The sequence below is a fragment of the Diplotaxodon limnothrissa genome, linkage group LG18, assembly GCF_057381915.1.
Source record: "Diplotaxodon limnothrissa isolate DT_005_m linkage group LG18, D_limnothrissa_male_GT1.1, whole genome shotgun sequence".
Classification (NCBI taxonomy): Eukaryota; Metazoa; Chordata; class Actinopteri; order Cichliformes; family Cichlidae; genus Diplotaxodon; species Diplotaxodon limnothrissa.
The window spans coordinates 35,780,643-35,801,870 of record NC_140613.1 but is presented as its reverse complement, the minus strand read 5'-3'; the positions used below and the strand labels follow the sequence as shown (position 1 = coordinate 35,801,870).

The 21,228-nt window shown below is 41.2% G+C and overlaps 2 protein-coding genes across 3 annotated transcripts in view; one reads left to right on the top strand and one right to left on the bottom strand.

Moving 5' to 3' along the window:
* thrb (thyroid hormone receptor beta) overlaps positions 1-21,228 on the bottom strand; it is a 132,366-nt gene that overhangs the window by 94,464 nt on the left and 16,674 nt on the right. The gene's annotated exons all lie outside the window — the stretch shown is intronic.
* On the top strand, positions 154-6,133 carry LOC146614084 (uncharacterized). Its single transcript, XM_085378621.1, has 5 exons — positions 154-162; positions 412-524; positions 630-806; positions 2,259-3,157; positions 5,994-6,133. The coding sequence occupies exons 1-5, from the start codon at positions 154-156 to the stop codon at positions 6,131-6,133; spliced, it is 1,338 nt and encodes a 445-aa protein (XP_085234747.1).

The following is a 21,228-nucleotide window of genomic DNA, read 5'->3' as shown; positions in this document are numbered from 1 at the left end:
CGTTCGAACCGACGTCACGTCAGGTCCCCTAATGGTCAAAAGTACACAACTATCCAGATCTAGTGTGAGGACGGAGAGTGAAAGATTGGAAAAAGTGATCATTTGTGCAAAGCTGTCGCCAAAACGTGAATTCACGGACGAGATTGTGGAAACATGAACGTGGTAGGACACTGAAAAATTGATCAGACCACCTCTCATCAATATTTTAGACATTTTGAAAATGCAATAATTGCAATGATTATATGTGAGAAGCTTAGTGGTACTGGTGGACTAACTGTTACAGAAGCATCCAAAATGAGCACCAATACTGTTTGTGCAGCTGTGACAAAAACCTTACATTGGCTGCTGGTCTAATTCTTGTTATTTTGGATGTGTAACGCCTGCTCCCTGACATCTGTCTGTTCTTTCTAGATCCCATTAGATGAACGTGCTGAACCGAGGTGCAGTCATCTCAGCGTGCCTCTGTTCAGATTTGGAGACATTGAACGATGCCTCAGAAACTATTTAGACGATTTATCGCTCAGGTAAGTCACAAGCTCAAAGTCAGCAAGACAGTTACCAGCATACACAGACATATTCACTGGTTACAGGTTTGTTTCGCTCAACCGTTCTCAATGTTTTTCTTTCAGACAGTGGACGGCATTAGCCACCGATGACGTCTCCTCGGATGTCGTCGATCTGCTGACCGAGATGTGCCGAGTACTCATAGGGCACATTAGCACCGTAGTGTATAAAGTCATACGCCGACAGGTTTCATGCTGCCCACATCGCCATGATCGTGGAGACAAAGAAAGCTCCGCTGACCGGTAAATCTAAAGCTTGCTTTATTAAACAGTTTCATTCAACAACAACAACAACAACAATCTTTATTTATAGAGCACATTTAAAAGCCAACGGCATGCCAAAGTGCTTAACATAAAACAAATGAACACAAGTATAATTTCATAAAAACAAAAAATAAAAGTGTAAAATTTGTTCACAGGAAAAAGCTACCAATAGAAAAAAGTATAACTATAGCACAATATAACTATGCCATCAAAACACAATGGCGATATGACATGCACAGCGCAAATAAAAGCATGATAGGAAAATTAATAGAATAAATCGCTGCAAACAAGGCCAGCATTTAACCGGTAGAAAAAGCAAGATTAAACAAATACGCTTTAAGCCGTGATTTAAAAGATTGAATAGAGTCAGACGCCCGGATGCCAATTGGAAGGTTGTTCCACAACTCTGGTGCAGCCAGAGCAAACGCTCGATCACCTCTAGATTTCAACCGAGATCTAGGCTGCACCAACAGTAACTGTGAGGATGATCTTAAAGCCCTAGCAGGAACATATGAGCTTAAGAGTTCCTTAAGATAGCTCGGTGCTGTGTTGTTAGTGATTTTAAAAGTAAACAGCAGAATTTTAAATTGGATACGGTATTTCACAGGCAACCAGTGCAAATCAGCTAGGACGGGAGTAATGTGGGCAAACTTCCTAGTTTTGGTTAGAATGCGTGCAGCAGCATTTTGGACTGTCTGTAATCTGTGAAGGAGGGCAGAGTGGAGACCAAAATAGAGTGAATTGCAGTAATCCAGTCTCGAAGTTACAAAGGCATGGATGAGCTTTTCCAGGTCTTTATGCGGGATATACTGCCTGGCCTTAGAAATAAGGCGGAGTTGGTAAAAACTGGATCTAACAACAGCAGACACTTGTTTATCAAGTTTAAAAGAGCTGTCAAGTAACACGCCCAGATTCCTAACAGTGTCGGAAAAGGAGTTAGTGAGAAAACCAAAAGCATCACGAAGTTTGGCACGGAGAACGTTACTGCCAAAGACCACAATTTCAGTTTTCTTATCATTGAGGATAAGAGTATTTGCCAGGAGCCATTGCTTGACCTCACACATGCACTCTCGAAAACAATTCAAGGACAAAGCTAGGTCATCATTTAACTCAAAGTAGATCTGAATGCCATCGGCATAATAATGAAAAGCGATGTGATATTTCTCAAAGATAGCGCTTAAAGGAAGCATGTACAATGAGAACAGAGTAGGGCCTAACACAGATTCAGTCTTTCTTCTTCTTAGACGTTTTACATGAGATGGTTCATCGGGTAATCCTGGTGACGGAGGGGTTTTTCAGAGGACACAGCATTGCTTCGTTTACATCACGTGTGAAGTCGTCCATGTGGTTTCTTTTAATGACGCCTGTAGATTTGGACAAAGCAGTGATAGTGTGGGAAGATGACTACGTTTCTCTTCTCTCCCTTTTCAGGATGAAGGTTGATGGGTGCAGTGACTGCAGGGTGACAGAGGATGATATTCAGGCCAGCCTCAGAAACATCTTTCATTACTGCTTCGGTTGGGTCTTGGGTTTTGGGCAACGGCGGTCTTGTGACTCAGACAAACTACTGACTTTATTTTCAGTGTCGATTGCAAAGAACGTAAACTCAGCCCTGAGTCGTATCACAGGGTCCACGTCCTTGCAATCAGATAGATCCACATCCCCAACAAACTTTGTTGGGATGGTTCACAGTGTAGCGAACATTTTAAAGGACTTTACAAAGACCTTAGCTCCCCCTTTTGTAGATGGTGAGAGTCACAGCTACAGCATTGTTGACTCGCCAAACTCTGAGGAAGATGACGACTTTAAACCAGAGTCTGCAGAGACTTTTAAAAGCACACAGACTCCAGCTTGTGTAGGTGAGGGAGATGTGGGTAGCGAGGGCAACAGTGATGCATTTCAAATCACTGATGTCCAAAATGTTGACCGTGAGAGTTCAGAGAGTGAAGAAAAATGTAGCGACGCCCCGCAGTGCTCGTCTGGGGCGCTTCCTGCGCCCGCAGAGACCGATACCTTTCTCATATTGTGTCTTGCAAATTTAGTCGCTCACGTTTCTGAGAAAACACAAACAACTGCTGTAAAGCTGAATTTTCAGCAGATAGTGACTGATATAAGAGAGAAGATTGGGGGAGACTTGACTCCTCTAAAAACTGTAAAAAACTTGTACATCATAATGTACAAAGACCTGTGTCGCATATTTGGATCCAAATACGTGCTTCAGTTTGTGATGGAAAAGGGTGACGCGACTTTTGTAGCAGCCGTTGTGGAGCTATTAAAAGCAGAGCTAAAAGCATCGAGCGGCTCCGGTCACGCGCTGAGACGTTTAGAAAGTAACAAAAGCGTTTCTCCAGCCAGTGAGAACAAAACGCAACAATCTGCCAGTGAGGACAACGCACAAAATGGATCCACAGGTTCCCAGAAAGACAGGCCGAGAAACTGTGTCGTTAGGGCCCTCGCTTCTTTTTGTAGATCTTTGAGGAGGCTGTTCAGAAACAGAGTGACAGAGTGATTATCTTCATAATTACTCACAGAATTTGCTTCTTAATTTGGAAATAAAATGAGCAGAAAATGACACAAATGTGTTTGTCAGATCATTTAATTGTTAAATGTGTATAATGGTTTGTAGTCTCATCAGTCACAATGTAGAGACAATCGCACAAACTCGATTTAGTCAGAGCACTTTGAGTTGGTTTTGTCATTGTAGGTTAAATGTAGATATTTATTCTAGATATTGGGCACAAAGGCGTCCTCAGCTCTGTAACAGAGAGGTGTTGGCTCAGTGTGGAAATGTCCTGATGACATCAGTACTTTTGATTCTAGCCTGACTGATCAAGTTCCAGTTAAAGGGTTTTGACTGTCTTGAGAGACGGCACATTGTAGACAGAGACATATTCCTAACTGTAAAACTCAAGAAACAGTCTGAGGCTACGTTCACTCTGCAGGTCTTGATGCTCAATTCTGATTTTTTGATCAAACGCGCTCTAGTGTGAACGCTCAGAGCGGCCGCGTGCACAAAAGAAGACGTCACACACGACGCTCTGTTTAGACCCAGAGCAACAGGATGTGTGACTGATGGCCTTAATGTAAAGACTTCAGACTTCACGTTTCCCAGTTTTGCTTTAAGTTATAAAGTTTTGTTATTTACATTTGTCCTAATAATGATCCTTACTGCTGTTTCAGAGGAGCGCTGCTTCTAGCTGCAGATTTCTGTCAGAATCTGCAGATTATACAGTACAAAGAAAATGTTCACGTTTCTCCAACGCTGTCTTCCCAGCAGTTTCCCTGGATAGAAGCGTTCACCATGTCGGGCGCTGATAGTCGGCGTCTGTCTTGGGTCAGTGACGTAAAAGACGGATTTAATGCGACGTGACCGTCAAACAGCAGTCGCTTTCTAAAACATCAGATATGTATCGGATTCAGCACCACATACCAAAGTGACCCAGATCGGATTTGAAGATATCGGATTTGTGCCGTTCACACCGTCACACCATGATGGGATAGATGGGTCGCAGAGGGTCAAAGAAGTCGGATTTGATGCGCTTTCCCCTGCATCCGATGTGAAAGGACCTTTATGCTGTGCACTGTGACTCACAGCAATGGTCCCGGGTCAGCCCAGACTTTGTGTTAAACTAATCCTAAAATAATAATGGTATTTCTAACCACTGATATAGCACAACTTTATCCTTTCAACAGCTGCTGAAAGTTAGGGGACCTAGCTGCTATCGGATATTTATATAGAGATCCTCCAGCTTCAAACTGTATCACCCTTCAAGGACCTGCAGTCCAAAAAAGCACCCCTCCGACAGCCAAACCCATCTGTTCTCTGATTGGATAGTTACATTTGTGATTGACATGACACTGGCCAATCAGATGAAAGGAAGAAAAATAGGGTCAAAACTTGTACTTGTAACTTGCAGGGTTTTTTTGGCTAAGTCCACACACAAATCTTTTTTACGCACACACAAATCCTGATTTACAAGTACAAAATATTTATGACCACATTTTGAGCCCATACCTTTTCATTAGTAAGGATACGCTTCACAGAATATGACAGACTTCACTGAAACTTTCAGGACTGAGCACTGAGGTGGATGAACACATCAACTGTTGACCATTTGTTAATACCAACAACTACAACTACTACTAGAATTATGATCATTATTATACAGTATTGTAGAGATATACAAAGGGGGAAAGTGAGTTTATTTATCGTTGATTTATTATTATGCCTCCTCAACAGGTGAACTGAGCATGTGCAGTACAGACAGAGGCTGTGATTATATAAACTGTGATGGACATCTTTCACAAAGATGGGGCAGACTTGTTGAGGTGCAACCTTTGCTCACAGATTTGAGCAGATGACCCACAGACTGTAAGGCTGCTGCACAGCTTTGAATTCCCCACACAAAAGCATATTTGCAGTTGTGCTCTGGCATTGTTTAAGGGCGTGTGATATTCACCTACTTGTTTATTTAAAAAGGTAAACGGTGTCCTTTTAATCTGACTGCTTTGGCTAAGCCTTCTCTTTAACTCTAACAGTAACTCCATTACAGCCTGTGCTAGAAACACAATTCAGAAAGACGATTTTACTGCACATCACATCAGGTAAATGTTTAACTTTATGTGCTAGAGAGAAAATTCAAGAAAGAGAGATTTGAGTTATTTTGTAAATTTATAGGCAAGGCAAGGCAAGGCGAGTTTATTTGTATAGCACAATTCAACAACAAGGTGATTCAAAGTGCTTTACAGAGACATTAGAAACAAAAACAAATAAAAAGTTTTTATTTTATAGCCAAAAGTACAAAATAAGCCCAGAAGGCCTGTGTGACACTTGGGTGACAAACAGTTCATTCTGTTCAATAGAAAATCTCTGGTTTAGGATAAACTGACCAGTCTAGACAAATATATACAGGTCAGAAACAGTCATTCCTCCCTGGCTATGCACATCAACAGGTAACAGGAATTTTACATCAGGTCCATTCTGTGCCAATGCCAAAGACATCAAGCCTCCCTGATGGTAGTGAATCATTGGTAATTAGCTGGAGTAGCCAGCCACTGTTGCTTGTGGAGAAATCAGTATCCTCCACATCCTTCACAGCTCTTACAGACTGGTACCCAGTGGGTTTACTGGGTCTTAATACCCTCTTAACGCTCTTACCCTGATAGTCCATGTGGTACTGATACTCTACAAGCATAATCATGTGCCTTCTTACCCCTACTCACCCAATCACACCAAAGAGCAGCACAGCCAGGGGCAGAAAGCAAAAATGAAGGCTTTTACTTCTCCTCTCACTCTATCGCCATGAATAATTCAACTCCATCTAAGCCTGAGACCATTTTTTTTCTCCAACGTTCCCTGAAGCATGAAAAGACAGCGCAGACTCCACGGTGGCTGCCAGGGGGTTCATAAGCTCCTCATACCTAACATAAATCCACTCCTGATTACAATAAGATCACATTAGGCCATACAACCAGAGCTCGTGCTGTAAGCACAGATGTGCATATAGTGTTTAAAAGGCACACAGGGCCCTGTGTTATCTGCTCAGGAATACTACAGAAACTGATAAACTACATGACAAATCTGCTGACAAAACAGTTCAAGTGATTCTACAAAAACAACCCATTTAAATATCAGCAGAGCTGAATGTGACCAGTTAAATGATCTCAGTGCACAGAGCGGACCAGCAACTCCCGTGACCTGAAACTGAAGCGGAAGAGTAAAAAAACCCTTTCCAACTTATCCTTTACACTTGAGCATCAACATATACCACGCAAGCAAAAAACTCAACTCCGAGCAAATTAAACATGAATATGAAGAGATGCTAAATGTCAGACTTCAAACTTTGCTTTTTACCATTTTGCACAAATGTCACATTCCAGCTGGAAGCCAAACAACCATCGAGGACAAACTCAAATGAACAGCAATACACAAAAATCAAATGGGAATGGAATATTTCTTGCAGCACAGCAAATACAACACCTGCCAGCTGAGGTACTCTGTTCTCCTTCAACATGAAAGGAATGAAGAAAACTTACCTGTGGTGGTGTCAGTGGATGGTTCCCATTATCCAATCACATAGAAGAAGAAAGAAAACAAACAAATCAGTTTCTTGTGTCAGTCAGCCCTCCTGTTTCAGATGCATAACCTCATTCGCTGCATGACGAATTATTCTTTCCTAAGAACTAGGGCCGTGCGATATGACCAAAATCTCATATCCCGATATAAGACATCTATCGTCCGATAACGATATAAATCACAAAAATGTAACAATTCTGTGAATCTCGGGCAGCTCAACTTGCGTGAAGTGTTTCCAGCTGGGCGTCGTGTAGCTGGAGTGTTGTAACCGATGCATGAAACGATACATTTTTAGACATAAGTTGTAACGGCCGCCATTTTCTTTGTGAGTATTTATTACACGGCGTGCTGCGGGGAGAAGACGTTTGAGTCTAAGGTTTATTTGGAGCACCTGGCGGCTCTTTTTTGCTTCTCATCCGTAAATACTCTGCATACTCTTTCACGTGGTTCAGTTTATTTTGAAAAGTCTCAACAGGATCTAGACCTTTATTGTGTAAGGTTTATGTGGAAAATAAACAAGCGGACATGCGATGGTTTTACCGTCATTGTTGCTAACGACAACCCATAAAAACAGGTGCTAGTGTGGTTATATTAAATATAAGAGAAAGAGAGAACTTTAAGAAATTAATATAGCCACTACAGTGACCATCAAAACATGAAAAAATATTGCCGTAACAGATTATTTTGCGACACCACGAAACAAACGATAGCGTAAAATGAAACGATGGACGTTTTTATATCATCATACGATATATATCGTTATATCGAACTGCCCTTCTAAAAACGATTGGCTTTGCTCAAAGAAACCAGTCTGCTTATTCCAATGAATTGAGCGTTAAATACTACGGGTGCAACGATATTCGTATCGATATTGAACCGTTCGATACAGTGCTTTCGGTTCGGTACGCATATGTATCGAACAATACAAAGTTTTTAATTTATTTTATCAACTTTCCTTCTGACGATGCTGTCTGTGTTGAGAGCTCAGTGGATCTGCGTTCGACTACTCCGCCTAGGCTGCACTGTCGAGCGCAGATCCACTGAGCACAGCGCAAGCTAGCAAGACAGAAGCTAAGCTCGTTGCAACATGGCAAATTGAACCTCCCCCACCCTCATTCAGATCTGGCGTTTGGAACTATTTTGGTCTTCATGTGACGGATGACCCTGAAGGTAAGCGAGTCATGGACTAAAGTAAAACAGTATGTTGGATGTGCCATGCAATGCTCAATTACATGGGTGGGAACTAGTGTGTTAGCGCAGTTAGCTCGTTAACGTGTTGGCCGTCTAGCCCCACGCACGGAGCGATCCGCGGTAGCTCGTTAACGGAGATTTGGTGTTAACGTCATTTCAGATTTACGCTGACAGCACTAGTGTGAACACAACGAATATGACTGCACATTTACTCCGACGTCATCCTAGTGCAAAGACAAGTGGAAGCCGACAAAAACAACAAGCACGCATGCTACAAACTTTACCCGAGTCATTTAGACAGCCGTTAGCACATGATTCTCCTTATGGGGACCTGATATGTTTAATATGCTGCTGAGAATATAGCCCAGAAGAAGCGTATAGTATAGCTTTTATTTTGGAAAGAGCCATTTCTCTGTAATAAACTCTCTTTTCCAAAGATGAGTGGTATGTATGTGTATATATATATATATATATATATATATATATATATATATATATATATATATATATATATATATATATATATATATATATATATATATATTAGGGGTGCAACGATACACAACATTCACGGTTCGGTTCGGTTCGATACTTTGGTGTCACGGTTCGATATTTTTTCGATACAAAAAATTCGTCATTTATTAAAATTATAAATATATATTTTAACTCAAAAGTACAGTTTTTAAATTTAACCCTAACCCTTGTGCGCGTTTTTTATTTTGACAGCGAATGCGCACCTGCGGACCACTTATGTGCAGCCCTGGTTATTTAGCTCGTCATATTGCAGCCACAGAAATTCTTTTGTCCATGAAACCATAAAGCTGCACTTTCTTTTTGCCTTATAGTCTGATTTGTCATAACTTCTCCGTTTTGTGGTAAGCTTTTCTTTGGCTGTCACTTCTTCACCCTGACCTGTCTTATTTGGCTCAGCAGAACTGAAATGCTTTTACACGCACTCACATAAGCTCAGCGATTCTCTGCGCGATCAACCTCTCACATGTTTAAGCTGCGGGAGATTTCACTTGTCATGTTTGCATAGTAAGCTAACGATTGATAAGACGATGTCAGAGGAATTGGTGCACAAATTATCATCACTCACAGATCAGTGCTGTCATTGCAAAGTGAAAGCAAAAAAACAAGCGCAAATTCAAACGCGACTTCAATATGTCACATATTGACAGTGGCTCACCGATGCCAATGACATAATTACCCAGCTACATTTCTGAAAGAATGCAAAAGCATTGACATATATTTTTCCTTCCTACAATAGCCCGACGGGCAGGGCAGAGATAGATTTTGGTAGCCCGACTGAAAAAATCGCTAGCTCCGGGACGTCGGGCTAGCGATATTGCAAGCCCTGTATCTGATTGAGGAATCACTCATCTTTGGAAAAGAGAGTTTATTACAGAGAAATGTCTCTTTCCAAAATAAAAGCTATACTATCCGCTTCTTCTGGGCTATATTCTCAGCAGCATAAGGAGAATCATGTGCTAACAGCTGTCTAAATGACTCGGCTAAAGTTAGTAGCATGCTTGTTGTTTTTGTCTTTGCACTAGGATGATGTCGGCGTAAATGTGCAGTCATATTCGTTGTGTTCCCACTAGTGCTTTCAGGTTAATCTCGTTGAAATGACCTTAACGCCACAACACGGCAAATCTCCGTTAACGAGCTACCGCCGATCGCTCCGTGCATGGGGCTAGACGGCCAACACGTTAACGAGCTAACTGCGCTAACACACTAGTTCACACCCATGTAATTGAGCATTGCATGGCACATCCAACATACTGTTTTACTTTAGTCCATGACTCGCTTACCTTCAGGGTCATACGTCACATGAAAACCAAAATAATTCCAAACGCCAGATCTGAATGAGGGTCAATTTGCCATGTTGCAAGGAGAGCTTAACTTCTGTCTCGCTAGCTTGCCCTGCGCTCTTCCTTCTGACTATGCTGTCTGTGTTGAGCGCTCAGTGGATCTGCGCTCGACAGTGCAGCCTAGGCGGAGTAGTCGAACGCAGATTCACTGAGCGCTCAACACAGACAGCATCGTCAGAAGGAAAGTTGATAAAATAAATTACAAATGTTGTATTGTTCGATACATATGCGTACCGAACCGAAAGCACTGTATCGAACGGTTCAATATCGATACGAATATCGTTGCACCCCTAATAAATAAATAAATAAATATATATATATATATATATATATATATATATATATATATATATATATATATATATATTAGGGGTGCAACGATATTCGATATTCCAGGGTGGCCTTTTGTTGTGGGCAGTCTGAGGTACACCTGTGCACTACTCATGATGTCAGATCAGCATCCTGATGTGGCACACCTGTGAGGTGGGATGGATTATCTCAATATAGCAGATGTGCCCACTACCACACATTTGGACTGATTTGTGACCACTGTTTGGGAGGGATGGTTATATTGTGTATCTGGAATGAATTTTAGGTCTCTACGTCCATCCCATGGGGAATGGGAGCAGTAACACAGGTGTTGCGTTTATATTTTTGTTGAGTGTATATATATATATATATATATATATATATTTTTTTTTTAATTTATTTATTTATTTATAATTTTAATAAATGACAAATTAAAAAAGCATGAACATTTTTTGTATCGAAGAAATATTGAACTGTGACACCAAAGTATCGAACCGAACCGTGAATTTTGTGTATCGTGGCACCCTTATTAAATACATTTATGTATACATGAAGATATCTTTGGACCGACTTTGGACCAATATCTTCTTCAAAGCCCAACCAAACTGACAGGCGCCAAAAACTGAAACATTTCATAAGCAGTGAGACATGAAAATTTTCACATGAAGAATATTATTATCAAAAACATAATTTTGGGTTACAAGAGACAAATATCTTCAGAAATCAAACTTCTGAAATATCAGTACTGGCGTTGGCTGTCTGGTAAAGGCGAGGTTTGTGCAGCTGCTCTGCACGCGGTGAACAGACACCACATCTATGATGAAATGCTGCCGGCAACAACAGTGAAGGAAGTGTGTGTTTGAACCCCACCACACAGGGTTCGCTGCCGTGGACGAAGCAAACACGCCTCTTTGTAGTAAATGACAGATATAACATTTTCCAATCACAGTCGGGTGGGTATTCATTTATTACTTATCTCTGCAAAAACTGATGATGTAATAAAGCCTCCATTTGTTGCACAACACAGTTCTTCATAAAGGAAGCTGTGACACAGCCTGTCTGTCTCGTTAACACAGTTATCGTTGTGGTCGCTTAGTTAACATTATATAAACGTTTAGATGAACTCGTGTATCACAATAAATGGATCCTGACTGGAAGGAAAGAGTGAATTGAAATGAACATGAAGACTGCACCACTGTACGTCCAACATGCATGTCCCCTCCATATGATGGTAAAGCACAGCGCTGCTCCTGCCTCCACTCACTCCACAAAAATAACTATTTGTTTTAATCTGCTGAAGTAAGCACATTTCCAAAAACAATTTCCCTTTCTTGAATGTTTCACCTTGAACAGGCTCGATTATCAAACTCCTCAGGATACTGACGTGCTGTTAGAAAAGATTCTAAAATCAGCGTCCCGCTGGCCATCTTTGTCTTTTGTAAATGAAGTCTATAATTTGAAAGTGCTAAATTCCTGCGACAGTACCTTCCCACACACTTTGGTTAAGAGAGCTGTCCCCAGTTGAAAGTGAAAGTTGTCTGTTACATTTTCGTGGTAACCCGTTTCTTCAGAATAGATACCACCACAGAAATCTCCTGGAGTATTTATTACCGTTTAACAGCCTTTAGCAGAAGCTTAACGACACATGCTTTATCAGCATACTACTCACTGAGGATGTCTCAAGCTTAACAGCACTGATTAAGTTTCAGTGGCAGTCATTTCAGTTTATTTACTGAAGACCAGTAAATAAACTAGCTAACTGGAAGAACTTAAGGGATACAAGTGGAAAAGAGCCATCATCAATGTTAATAAGTATTCCTGCAATTTTCCTCTAACTAGCGTAAAATATCTGCTCACTCCCTTTCTCATATCATAAACTGGGGTTCTTCATAAAGGACAGGAAGCTGTCCCACAGGCTACATGGTCCTGATACACAAATCAACATTGCATTTGCTGTTTTCCTTTATGTCCATTTTAGTTTGCATTAAATCCCGTAACACAGTGGATAAGGTCGACTACAAAGAAAGAGCCACAGAGCCAAGAATGATTACTTCACGCTTTACTTTCTATACGTAGCTCATACATGCCAAACTTGTTTTTAAGTTATAAGGCGTTTTGTCAGTATTCGCCCAATAAATAATGAAGCTGACCTTGAGGGCCGTGGTGGATGTAAGCCAGGTTTGAATGGACAGTTAACATGACCCCACTCTACGTCCCTACTGAGAACTGATTTTAAAATTTGAGCCGTCATGTTTACTGACAGAATTCTAACATGCAAGCACAAACAGACGCTACCAAACGCCTCTCTGGTGGAGGTAATAGACGTCTTTCTACCTGAGGCGAGCTTTATTGTAATTTATTTATGTTCTCCAGGCTTTTTAGGAACATTAGAAAGCTCTTCTTTCGAAGTTTGCTGCCTTTTATTCCATTCTGTCAACATTATCCCAAACTCTTCAGTACCGTCGGGCTCTGGGGAGGCCAGTCCATGACAATGTTTTAGGAAGAACAACAAATTACAGAAAGCTGACAACAACAAAAACAAGTGGGTGCATACAGACTGAAACCACAAACATCAACAATTCTAAAACATGGCTGTAGGAGCCTACATGCAGTTTAATTTGAAATGTATGTTTTTATTTTGATAGTGCAGCAAAAACAGGAAGTTAGGTGAGAGGAGAGTGGAGCCACTTGGTTTTTTGTCCTCGCAATCTCTCTTTTGAATTGAGCTTCATAAGTTTTCATAATTTGGAATTCTGTTGCTGTGCACCTGTTTGGACCTTTGAAGTAAATATTGAGAAACTATCAAGGACTGTTGGTTTTTTTTGGATATGGAAAGAGGGACTAAGTGGAGCGTCAAGCTAAGGCTCCATTCGCAGGAAACCTACAACGGCTACATCTTTTACTTAATGTATCCAATAGCACTTCAGTGTTTTCTTTGACAGTGTGTGTGTGTGTGCGCTTTCTGGAAGCTGTTGCAGTTTAATAAACCTTACATTTGTATGCTGCACAGTAACCTCTGTGCTCAACATCAGTGTTTTGAAAATCTACAGGGGTTACACTTAAAGAAATGTCAAAGAACTTTTTCTTTCCAACAGAATAAAGGACACATTAGTTCTGAGCCATTTTGCTGAAATGCTAATTAAAAACCACCCTGGAGGCTAAGTAAGCTGAGAATGCACTACTCAACTGTTAGAAAAGGACAAAAGACATAGCCTCATATGACATCCTCAGTAAATATATATGTATCATACATCTGCAGAGACACTAGATAGACAGACACTACTTGCCTGCTAATTTGCTTAATTTAAATGATTAGGCTGAATGATTGCACAGAGTCATCTTTAAGGAGCTTAAACAAGAAGCACTAGGTACAAGTTTGTCCTTTGGTCAGTGTGTCACTTTACTCTAACACAGCTGACCTACAACCACTCCAACTACTGTTCTGTTTACTTTCCCTGCTTGTTTTCATCCTACTGCCACAGAGAGAGAGGCCACATGTCTGCAGGCAGGTAGGCCTAGGTAGTGACTGCTGCACTGCAACATCTTCAAACTCACAGGTAACCACCATCGGACTGACATGTTCACCAGTGACTGGCTGATTAGCAAGGGCAGCAACATTTAGTCAAGCAAATGATCCAAACTGTTGAGTGACTCAAAATGATCAGTTATAATAGAATATTTAAAGCTTTGTGGTTTCAGAAGGAAAGTCAGGCTGTGCTTTCGTAGCAATCCGGTGCACTGTTGTCTAATTTACATGGTTTGCAACTGAACATGACATCTATTTATCCCATTTACTCCCAGTTTTATCAAGGCATCTACAGTACACACACACACACACACACACACACACACACGGGCATGTACCTGGATATTTAGACGCCTTGCATAGGTTACAACCTTTCCTAGTACATTCCCAGGAAAACCAAATCTTTGATAAAGTTCTAAATGTTTCTGTTATTTTTATTATTATTTTCCAAATGATTATACTTTTTATTGAGATGTTCAACTTCCATATTCATTTCCTGTATCAAAGGAAATACCAAAGCAGGTTTAGCTCAAATAAAACCACTTGGAACTAATCGCAGTAAAAAGGTTAAGGTGTGAGGCCAAATCTGATTTGCTCTCAATCCAACATTAAGAGCAGTTGGAGAGCCGCGACAGAAGCACCAAAGCCTTTTGTTTACTTCTCAGCCATTTCCTCCAAATCTGGCTGAGTCATCTGATTACTTGGATGCCTGTAAATCTAATTAGCCTTATGTCTCTCAAAGCCCCAGTTACTGAACACTGACACTGAGAATTTTCTCTCCCAGTATCGTCAGCAGCACCAGTTTGGTCAACAAATGTGTCATCTTTATTTTCTAAATGCTGAAAGTGAAATGCTAAACGTACTCTTTCTTTGCAGTGCTGATCAAACCATCAGGCTCTTAGTCCTTTGGAATTTTCATACATTTTTTGATCAATTACAAAAATACATTTTGCCATAACTTCATATTTTATTTCCTGTTCAGCCAGTTTTATAATGAGAAGACGCCCACACACTTCCTCTGTGCCTCGCTGTCATGTGTACTTCCTTCTGTTTGGCTGGCTCAGTGATAAGCTGAGGAGGGGGTGAGGAAATGCAATACAAACAATAAAACTTCTCTGAAGATCATAATTAAATGAAATCCTTTTAAACTATTTAGTCGGCTTACTTTACACTTAACTTCTCAGGAAACTTGGCGTTTTGGGGGCAATTATGACTTTTCTCCAAGTGAGCCCTCACCCCTTTAAACCTGTGGACTTTACTTCCTGTTTCCTGTTAAGGCTGTGACACGATCACAGAGCGATCAGGTGTGATTTACTTAAAATGCATCATTTGTTTTATAATACAAGGTAAACTAGCTCCCAATGTGACGCTTGACTTTTGCCTCAGTACTCTGAGGTAAAACAGATCCAGTCTGCAGCCCGACTGACAGACTGATCACCGATCAGCGTCTCGTGATCTGCAGTCAAATATCAAAAGAATCAGCCAGCTGCTGGCACAGCCTGATAGTAAAGGGCTGCACAGTCCACACTGAATAAAAAGCCACATTTCATTTAAAAAGACTGAATGAGTGGTTCGGGCGCATTCTACATGGGTGAAAGTGTCCCAAACAGCAGAGGTCCCACGCCCAGTGGGCTGGACTGGTGCTGCATGGTATTCTAATGCTCTCTTTCCCACATGTCCCGCCTTTCTTTTCTGAAAAACTACCCAATAAAAGGCAGAAAAAATAGTTTGTTCAAGGTTTTTTTAATTTCTCTGGTCTTTTTCTGTTGAAGGAAGCTATACTGTTGCTATTACACATCACCTACTGTTTTCTATCTGACTCAACAACATGCAGTTAGTGGGGTTAGGTTAACTGGTCACTCTAAATTGCCCGTAGGTGTGAATGTGAGTGTGAATGACTGTCTCTATGTGTTGGCCCTGCGGCAGACTGACGACCTGTCCAGGGTGGACTCCGCCTCTCGCCCTGTGATAGCTGGGATAGGCCACACTGAGGTTCAGAAGGTTCTTGTCCATGCATTTGTGTCCTCACGTATTGATTATTGTAATGCTCTTCTTTCTGGCCTACCAAAGAAAAGTTTCAGAGGTCTACAGATGGTGCAAAATGCAGCTGCTCGCATTTTAACAAGAACCGGGAAATGTGAGCACATCACCCTGTTCTGAGATCTCTGCATTGGCTACCCTGTCAGGTTCAAGCAGATTTTAAGGTCCTGCTGCTCACCTACAAGGCTTTAAACGGATCGGCACCTTCATACGTCTCCAACCTTTTACACCTTTAGTTTCCATCCCCTGCTCTCTGATCTCAGGACTCTGGCTTTCCAAAGGTTCCTAAAGCCAGAAAAAAGACTATTGGAGAACATGCTTTTCTTTTCGTGCCCCGTTTCTGTGGAACAACCTCCCTCAAGATGTTAGGCAGGCTGCTCTGTGGAGGTTTTTAAAACTAAGCTGAAGACACATTTGTTCTTACAGGTCTTAATTCTGTGGCTTTTAGTTTTTACATTTTTACTGTTTTTAACTTGTATTGCTATGTATCGCCTTTATTTATTTAATATTATTATTATCCAGTCATTGCTTTCATTTTAAAATTGCCTTCACATTTGGTTACAATTCAATAAAAACATTGAATAAAGTCATGATTGTTTATCTAGAGCACTGTTTACCACGACGTTCACATGCGCCTCGTCACTGGACCTGCAGCGTCCCTCTCTCTCATCCTCTGTCCACAGTGTTCCACGTCACACCGGTCCATTTCAGACACACTGCTCCATATTTTATTCTTGGCCAGAATTAGCCCCATTCTAGACTTACTGTTCAGTGCAGCTGTTTCCCCTGCTGCTCTGCAGCCAACAACCTGCCCGGACCTTCATGGGTTCTGTCACACATTCCCCCGTTCTGGCCTGCTTTGTCAAGTTTCCATCTGCCAATCGTTCACCCCAGAAGTATGTATTTATCGGCTAAATGTACTGAGACTCAAAAATTCGTTTCAACTGTGGAAAAAACCTCTTCTGGGCAAAAATGAGAGTCATGCAGAGGCAAACTCAACAAGCCTCAACTTTCCACTGTTACCCACGATTACTATGATTTCCTACTATTACACATTAATGGCAAAGTGTAATAAAACTCCTCTAAACTAGTGGAAAATAGAAATGTTACAAAACACCTACAGGAAGCTCAGTCATGTTTGGCATTTAGTAACTGACCCAACAACACAGCAGCAGGCTGTCCTGTCTGCTGCCGGGCCACAGCCTCGTCAGCTCTTTGTAAAAGAAGACTCCTTAATGTTTCTGGGCTTCAACTCACATTTTATAACATTATGTCCCAAATATTTGGGCTGTGCAATGTTGGAAGAAACTAAATCTTCTACTACTAAACACTTAACAGACTGGTTGATGATGTTAGCACAGGCTGTAATACAGGCTGTCGTTTTAATTTGGATTTTGCAGGATATTTAAAAAACACTTTCATCCTGTCATGTCTTATAATAAAATATACATACGCTTTTCTTTTGATAAATGGGAACATCAGCTGACCCGATGTTCATGGAGTCACTGCTCGTAAATGAAGCGATGTATTTGTTTTCATATCATTAGAAAGAGTTTCTGAGGGCTCAGATCAAGAGAGCGCTCGTCAGAAAAAAGAAAACATACTTGGATACTAATTGGTACAAAAACTAGATACAAGATACTTGTTTGCAACGGTATCAACACCAACAGTGTCGTGTTGGCCTCGTCCAGCCGACACACAACTTTGCACAGCACCACTGCACACTAACAGCAGGCGTACCTAGGTTTTGACATTTTATAAACACTATTAAAACATCACTATTTCTGAAACAAAACCAACATATGACCGGTGCTAACATTAGCCACAGCAGTTACTCGTGTTATGCTCGTGTTGTTTAGGACATAAAGATCCAGACAGCAACAACTTTAGCATTATTAGCACTATTACTAACCCTAACGTGAGGGGGAGAAGAGAGTGAAAGAAAACTAGGTGCAAATCTTTAACCAACAAGTGACTGAAATTACAAAGGTCTACAACACAACCAAATCCAAAGAATAAGGACAACCGCCGTTGGGTGCCTGAAAGAGCCTAGCCTGCTGGGAGGAGGACTGCCATCCTGGAAGAAACCCAGCTTATATAGGCCCAAACACATGACGTCATCTCTTTTAATGGATAAAATAACAGCCAATAACAACGAGCCCAGAGTCGTGAAATATTGTTAGTTTCCAGTTCCACACTAAAAAGACTGAACAACAAAAGAAGTCGAAAAAGACAGTTTTCATATCTCTTCAGCAGATTTCTTTTTCAGTAGTTTCTTTGAAAGCGTGTTCTCTGTAAAGTTTCTTCATTCGTTAACTCTTGTCTATGACAACATTTCAAGTTCCTGTAACTGAAATCAACATTTCTGATGTGAAACAGACATTAAACCCATTATTTTAAAGCTTTCATACACTTTGATTACCTTGTTTATCCAACCCAAACACCATACACTATTAAATACAACAAAACAATGCTAAAATCCCAGATACCATTCTTTTGTATAACCAATAGCATATATCCAAAAAACAAGATTCTTCCAGTTTCCCCTAAACTGCAGTCAAACAACTGAACTATATCATGTCTGCAGGGGAGATTTACATGCAGATATCTAACAAAACAAAGTTCAGATACTTGCATAAGTTCAACCCTTTGGTCTTTTTTCATTTTTACTGCTTTGATCCTTTGCTCATAACATTGCTTTCACTGAGGCTGCAGCTTGTGGCCGTCTCTCTTGTTTCGGCGACTTTCCCTTATTAACTTTTGAAATGTCCTTCCAGCTGGGCGAGGGTTAGTGCCCAGTTAGGTTTGTTGTTATGAACACTGGTGTGCTGGTCCACCTACACTTTACTATGGGGGAGTTTGTGTCCACACTTACAGTGAGGAGCTCTAACAGGAACGACATGTTAGCATGTAGCTGTGAGGGTGTTGTGTATGAAAGGAAGAGACCAGCTTATAATCCGACATGTGTCACTGACTGACCAATTATCGGTCTGTGCTGTGAACACTGACGATTGGACGGCTCAGTTTTAGGGTCACTGCTGGTAGCATGAGGCCTGGTCCTGCTGAGGACCGTGCCATTGTCAGAAGGTTTGCTGCGTCTCCCAGCACAGTCTCAAGAGCATGGAAGAGCTTCCACGGGACAGGCAGTTAGTCAAGGAGAGCTGCACAGGGCCATACAAGCTGTTTAACCCACCAGTGGGGTCAGTATTTGCTCCAGAAACCACACCCCTACAAAACGACCACCAGTACGGCAGCGTGAATATGGCCAAATAGTCAAACTTCTTGAGGGTGTCCCGAGGGCCCGACATCCTCCTCATTGGCCCTGTGAGCACTGCCCAGCACTGGTATTGAGAATGTGCAGGTCCTCCACTGGCTCCCGCTGCTTTCCACAGACAACAGCAGGTTCACCCCAAGCACAGGTGGGAGGCCGTCCCCCAGGACACGTCTGTCATCTCATCAGGAGCATGCCCCAACCCCACAACACGCAAGCACGTGGGGGCCACACAAAGCGCGTCTTTGAATTTCGCCCTGTTTGTTAGTAATTTATAACTCCATCACACGACAGAAAATGATCCCGGCTGCATCAGTACCAATATCCAGCATTACCACTGACATGTGATGTGTTCTTATTCAAAGAGCTCCTTTAATTTTGTTGAACAGTCTCCATCATCGTCCAGCTGATTATCACTCCACGTTTCCAGGTTGGTAAATGAATAATTTAACCCTTTATATAATGCCTTTGGGTAAGCTGATGTGTTAAGGATTAAAGTATTAAAACGTATAGTATTACTGAAATATCTGCTAAAAATACAAACCAATGTAGTTCTACAGATTCAAAATGCGATTACAGATGTTGTATATTACTGAGCATCAGTTTACCAGGAGTAATATAAATGCACAAAAAAGGAAATATGATCCAAACTAGGGTGAAGTAGCAGTCACGCCCTGAAGTTTGAGCTGCGTGTCTATAAAAAAATAGGACGCTGCCAAAGGCTTGGTGGTTTCTGCCTGTTATTCTGTCCTGATGAGGCTAATGTTAAACTCACAGACAGGGACTGATACAGTATTACTCACACTGACACTGCTCATCAATACTTACTGCTGTTCTTTTAGTTCAAAATGGGCCCGTAGCTATTAATAACTTTAGTAACTGAGCATTATATCAATTATGACACCGACTAATCTGATAATACGTTTGTCTTATTAATGAGCAATACTAAACATTCAAAAACGAAATAAACTGTTCATTGGTTTTCATAGTTTTCATACATTTTATCTACAGTTTTTTTCATTTAACCTTTATTTATACTGACTCAATGTCTCATTTACAGGAGGACAGACCTGTTTCAGACAAACATGCTTTATAAAAGTTACAGAATTAAATCCTTTCACTGTTTATGTGCCAAAAACATCATTTTTATTCTGAAGAAAATATTTTCTGAACTTGAAAAATAGCGCAGTGAGGTATACCTAATATCCAGCCTTTAGTCTGTCTTCTTGGAATCTGTTCCTATTTTAAAAGAAGCAATCTTTTGTGTCTCCAGGATGATTTGAAAACAAATGGCAGCAGACGGGAGCAGCTTTCCTTCACGCTGGAGCTTGTTAACCAGGCGCTTTGATTAAGGACTCCTGGCAGCTGTTCTCAGTAAAGACCTCAATGCTGATTATAGTTGCAAAAGAGAACAAAAAAAGTTTCCCTTCACACCACTCGAGCTCATCGTCTTGGTAAAGGTTGGGCATTTTGCTTTTTGCGGTTTTAAAAAGACTCCACGTTAAACTACAACAGCATCTTCACAGCTGCTGCTGTGCTATCACACATTCGGTTGAGAAAACGCGGAGCTGCTTGGGCTTAACGTCGCACTCTTTATTCAAAGCTTTGCTCCTGGATACTTTTCACCAGCATGTCTGGGTGCAGATGTGGGTGAAACGCATGCAACTCACATGGTGAGACTCATGCATCATATGAAGCATCAAGTCACTCAATGAACCATTGCAGCCCAAGAAATAATTACACTTCTATTACAACAGCTCACAATGAGTTTGAACGAGGCCCCTCTGAGACACACCCCTGAACAAGTGATTGCAGCCTGTAGGCAGGTTTACAGGGAGTTGCCAAAACCTGACGTTGTGTGTCAAAGAGGAGTCAGAGACACACAGACAGCACTGCTTTTGTTATGCCTCACTACAGTGCTGTGGTTGTGTAAAACATAGAGCAGTGGATAGGATCAGGACAACAGTACAATCTGTACATCTTTAATGCTTGTTGAACCAAAAAGACAAAACTAATCAGGCATGTTCTCTACACAGATATCCAAGCTGTCTGACGTAGTGCAAAAACTACAGTAATGTAACTTTTTGAGATTCTCTTAGTGCCCAAACAAAGGA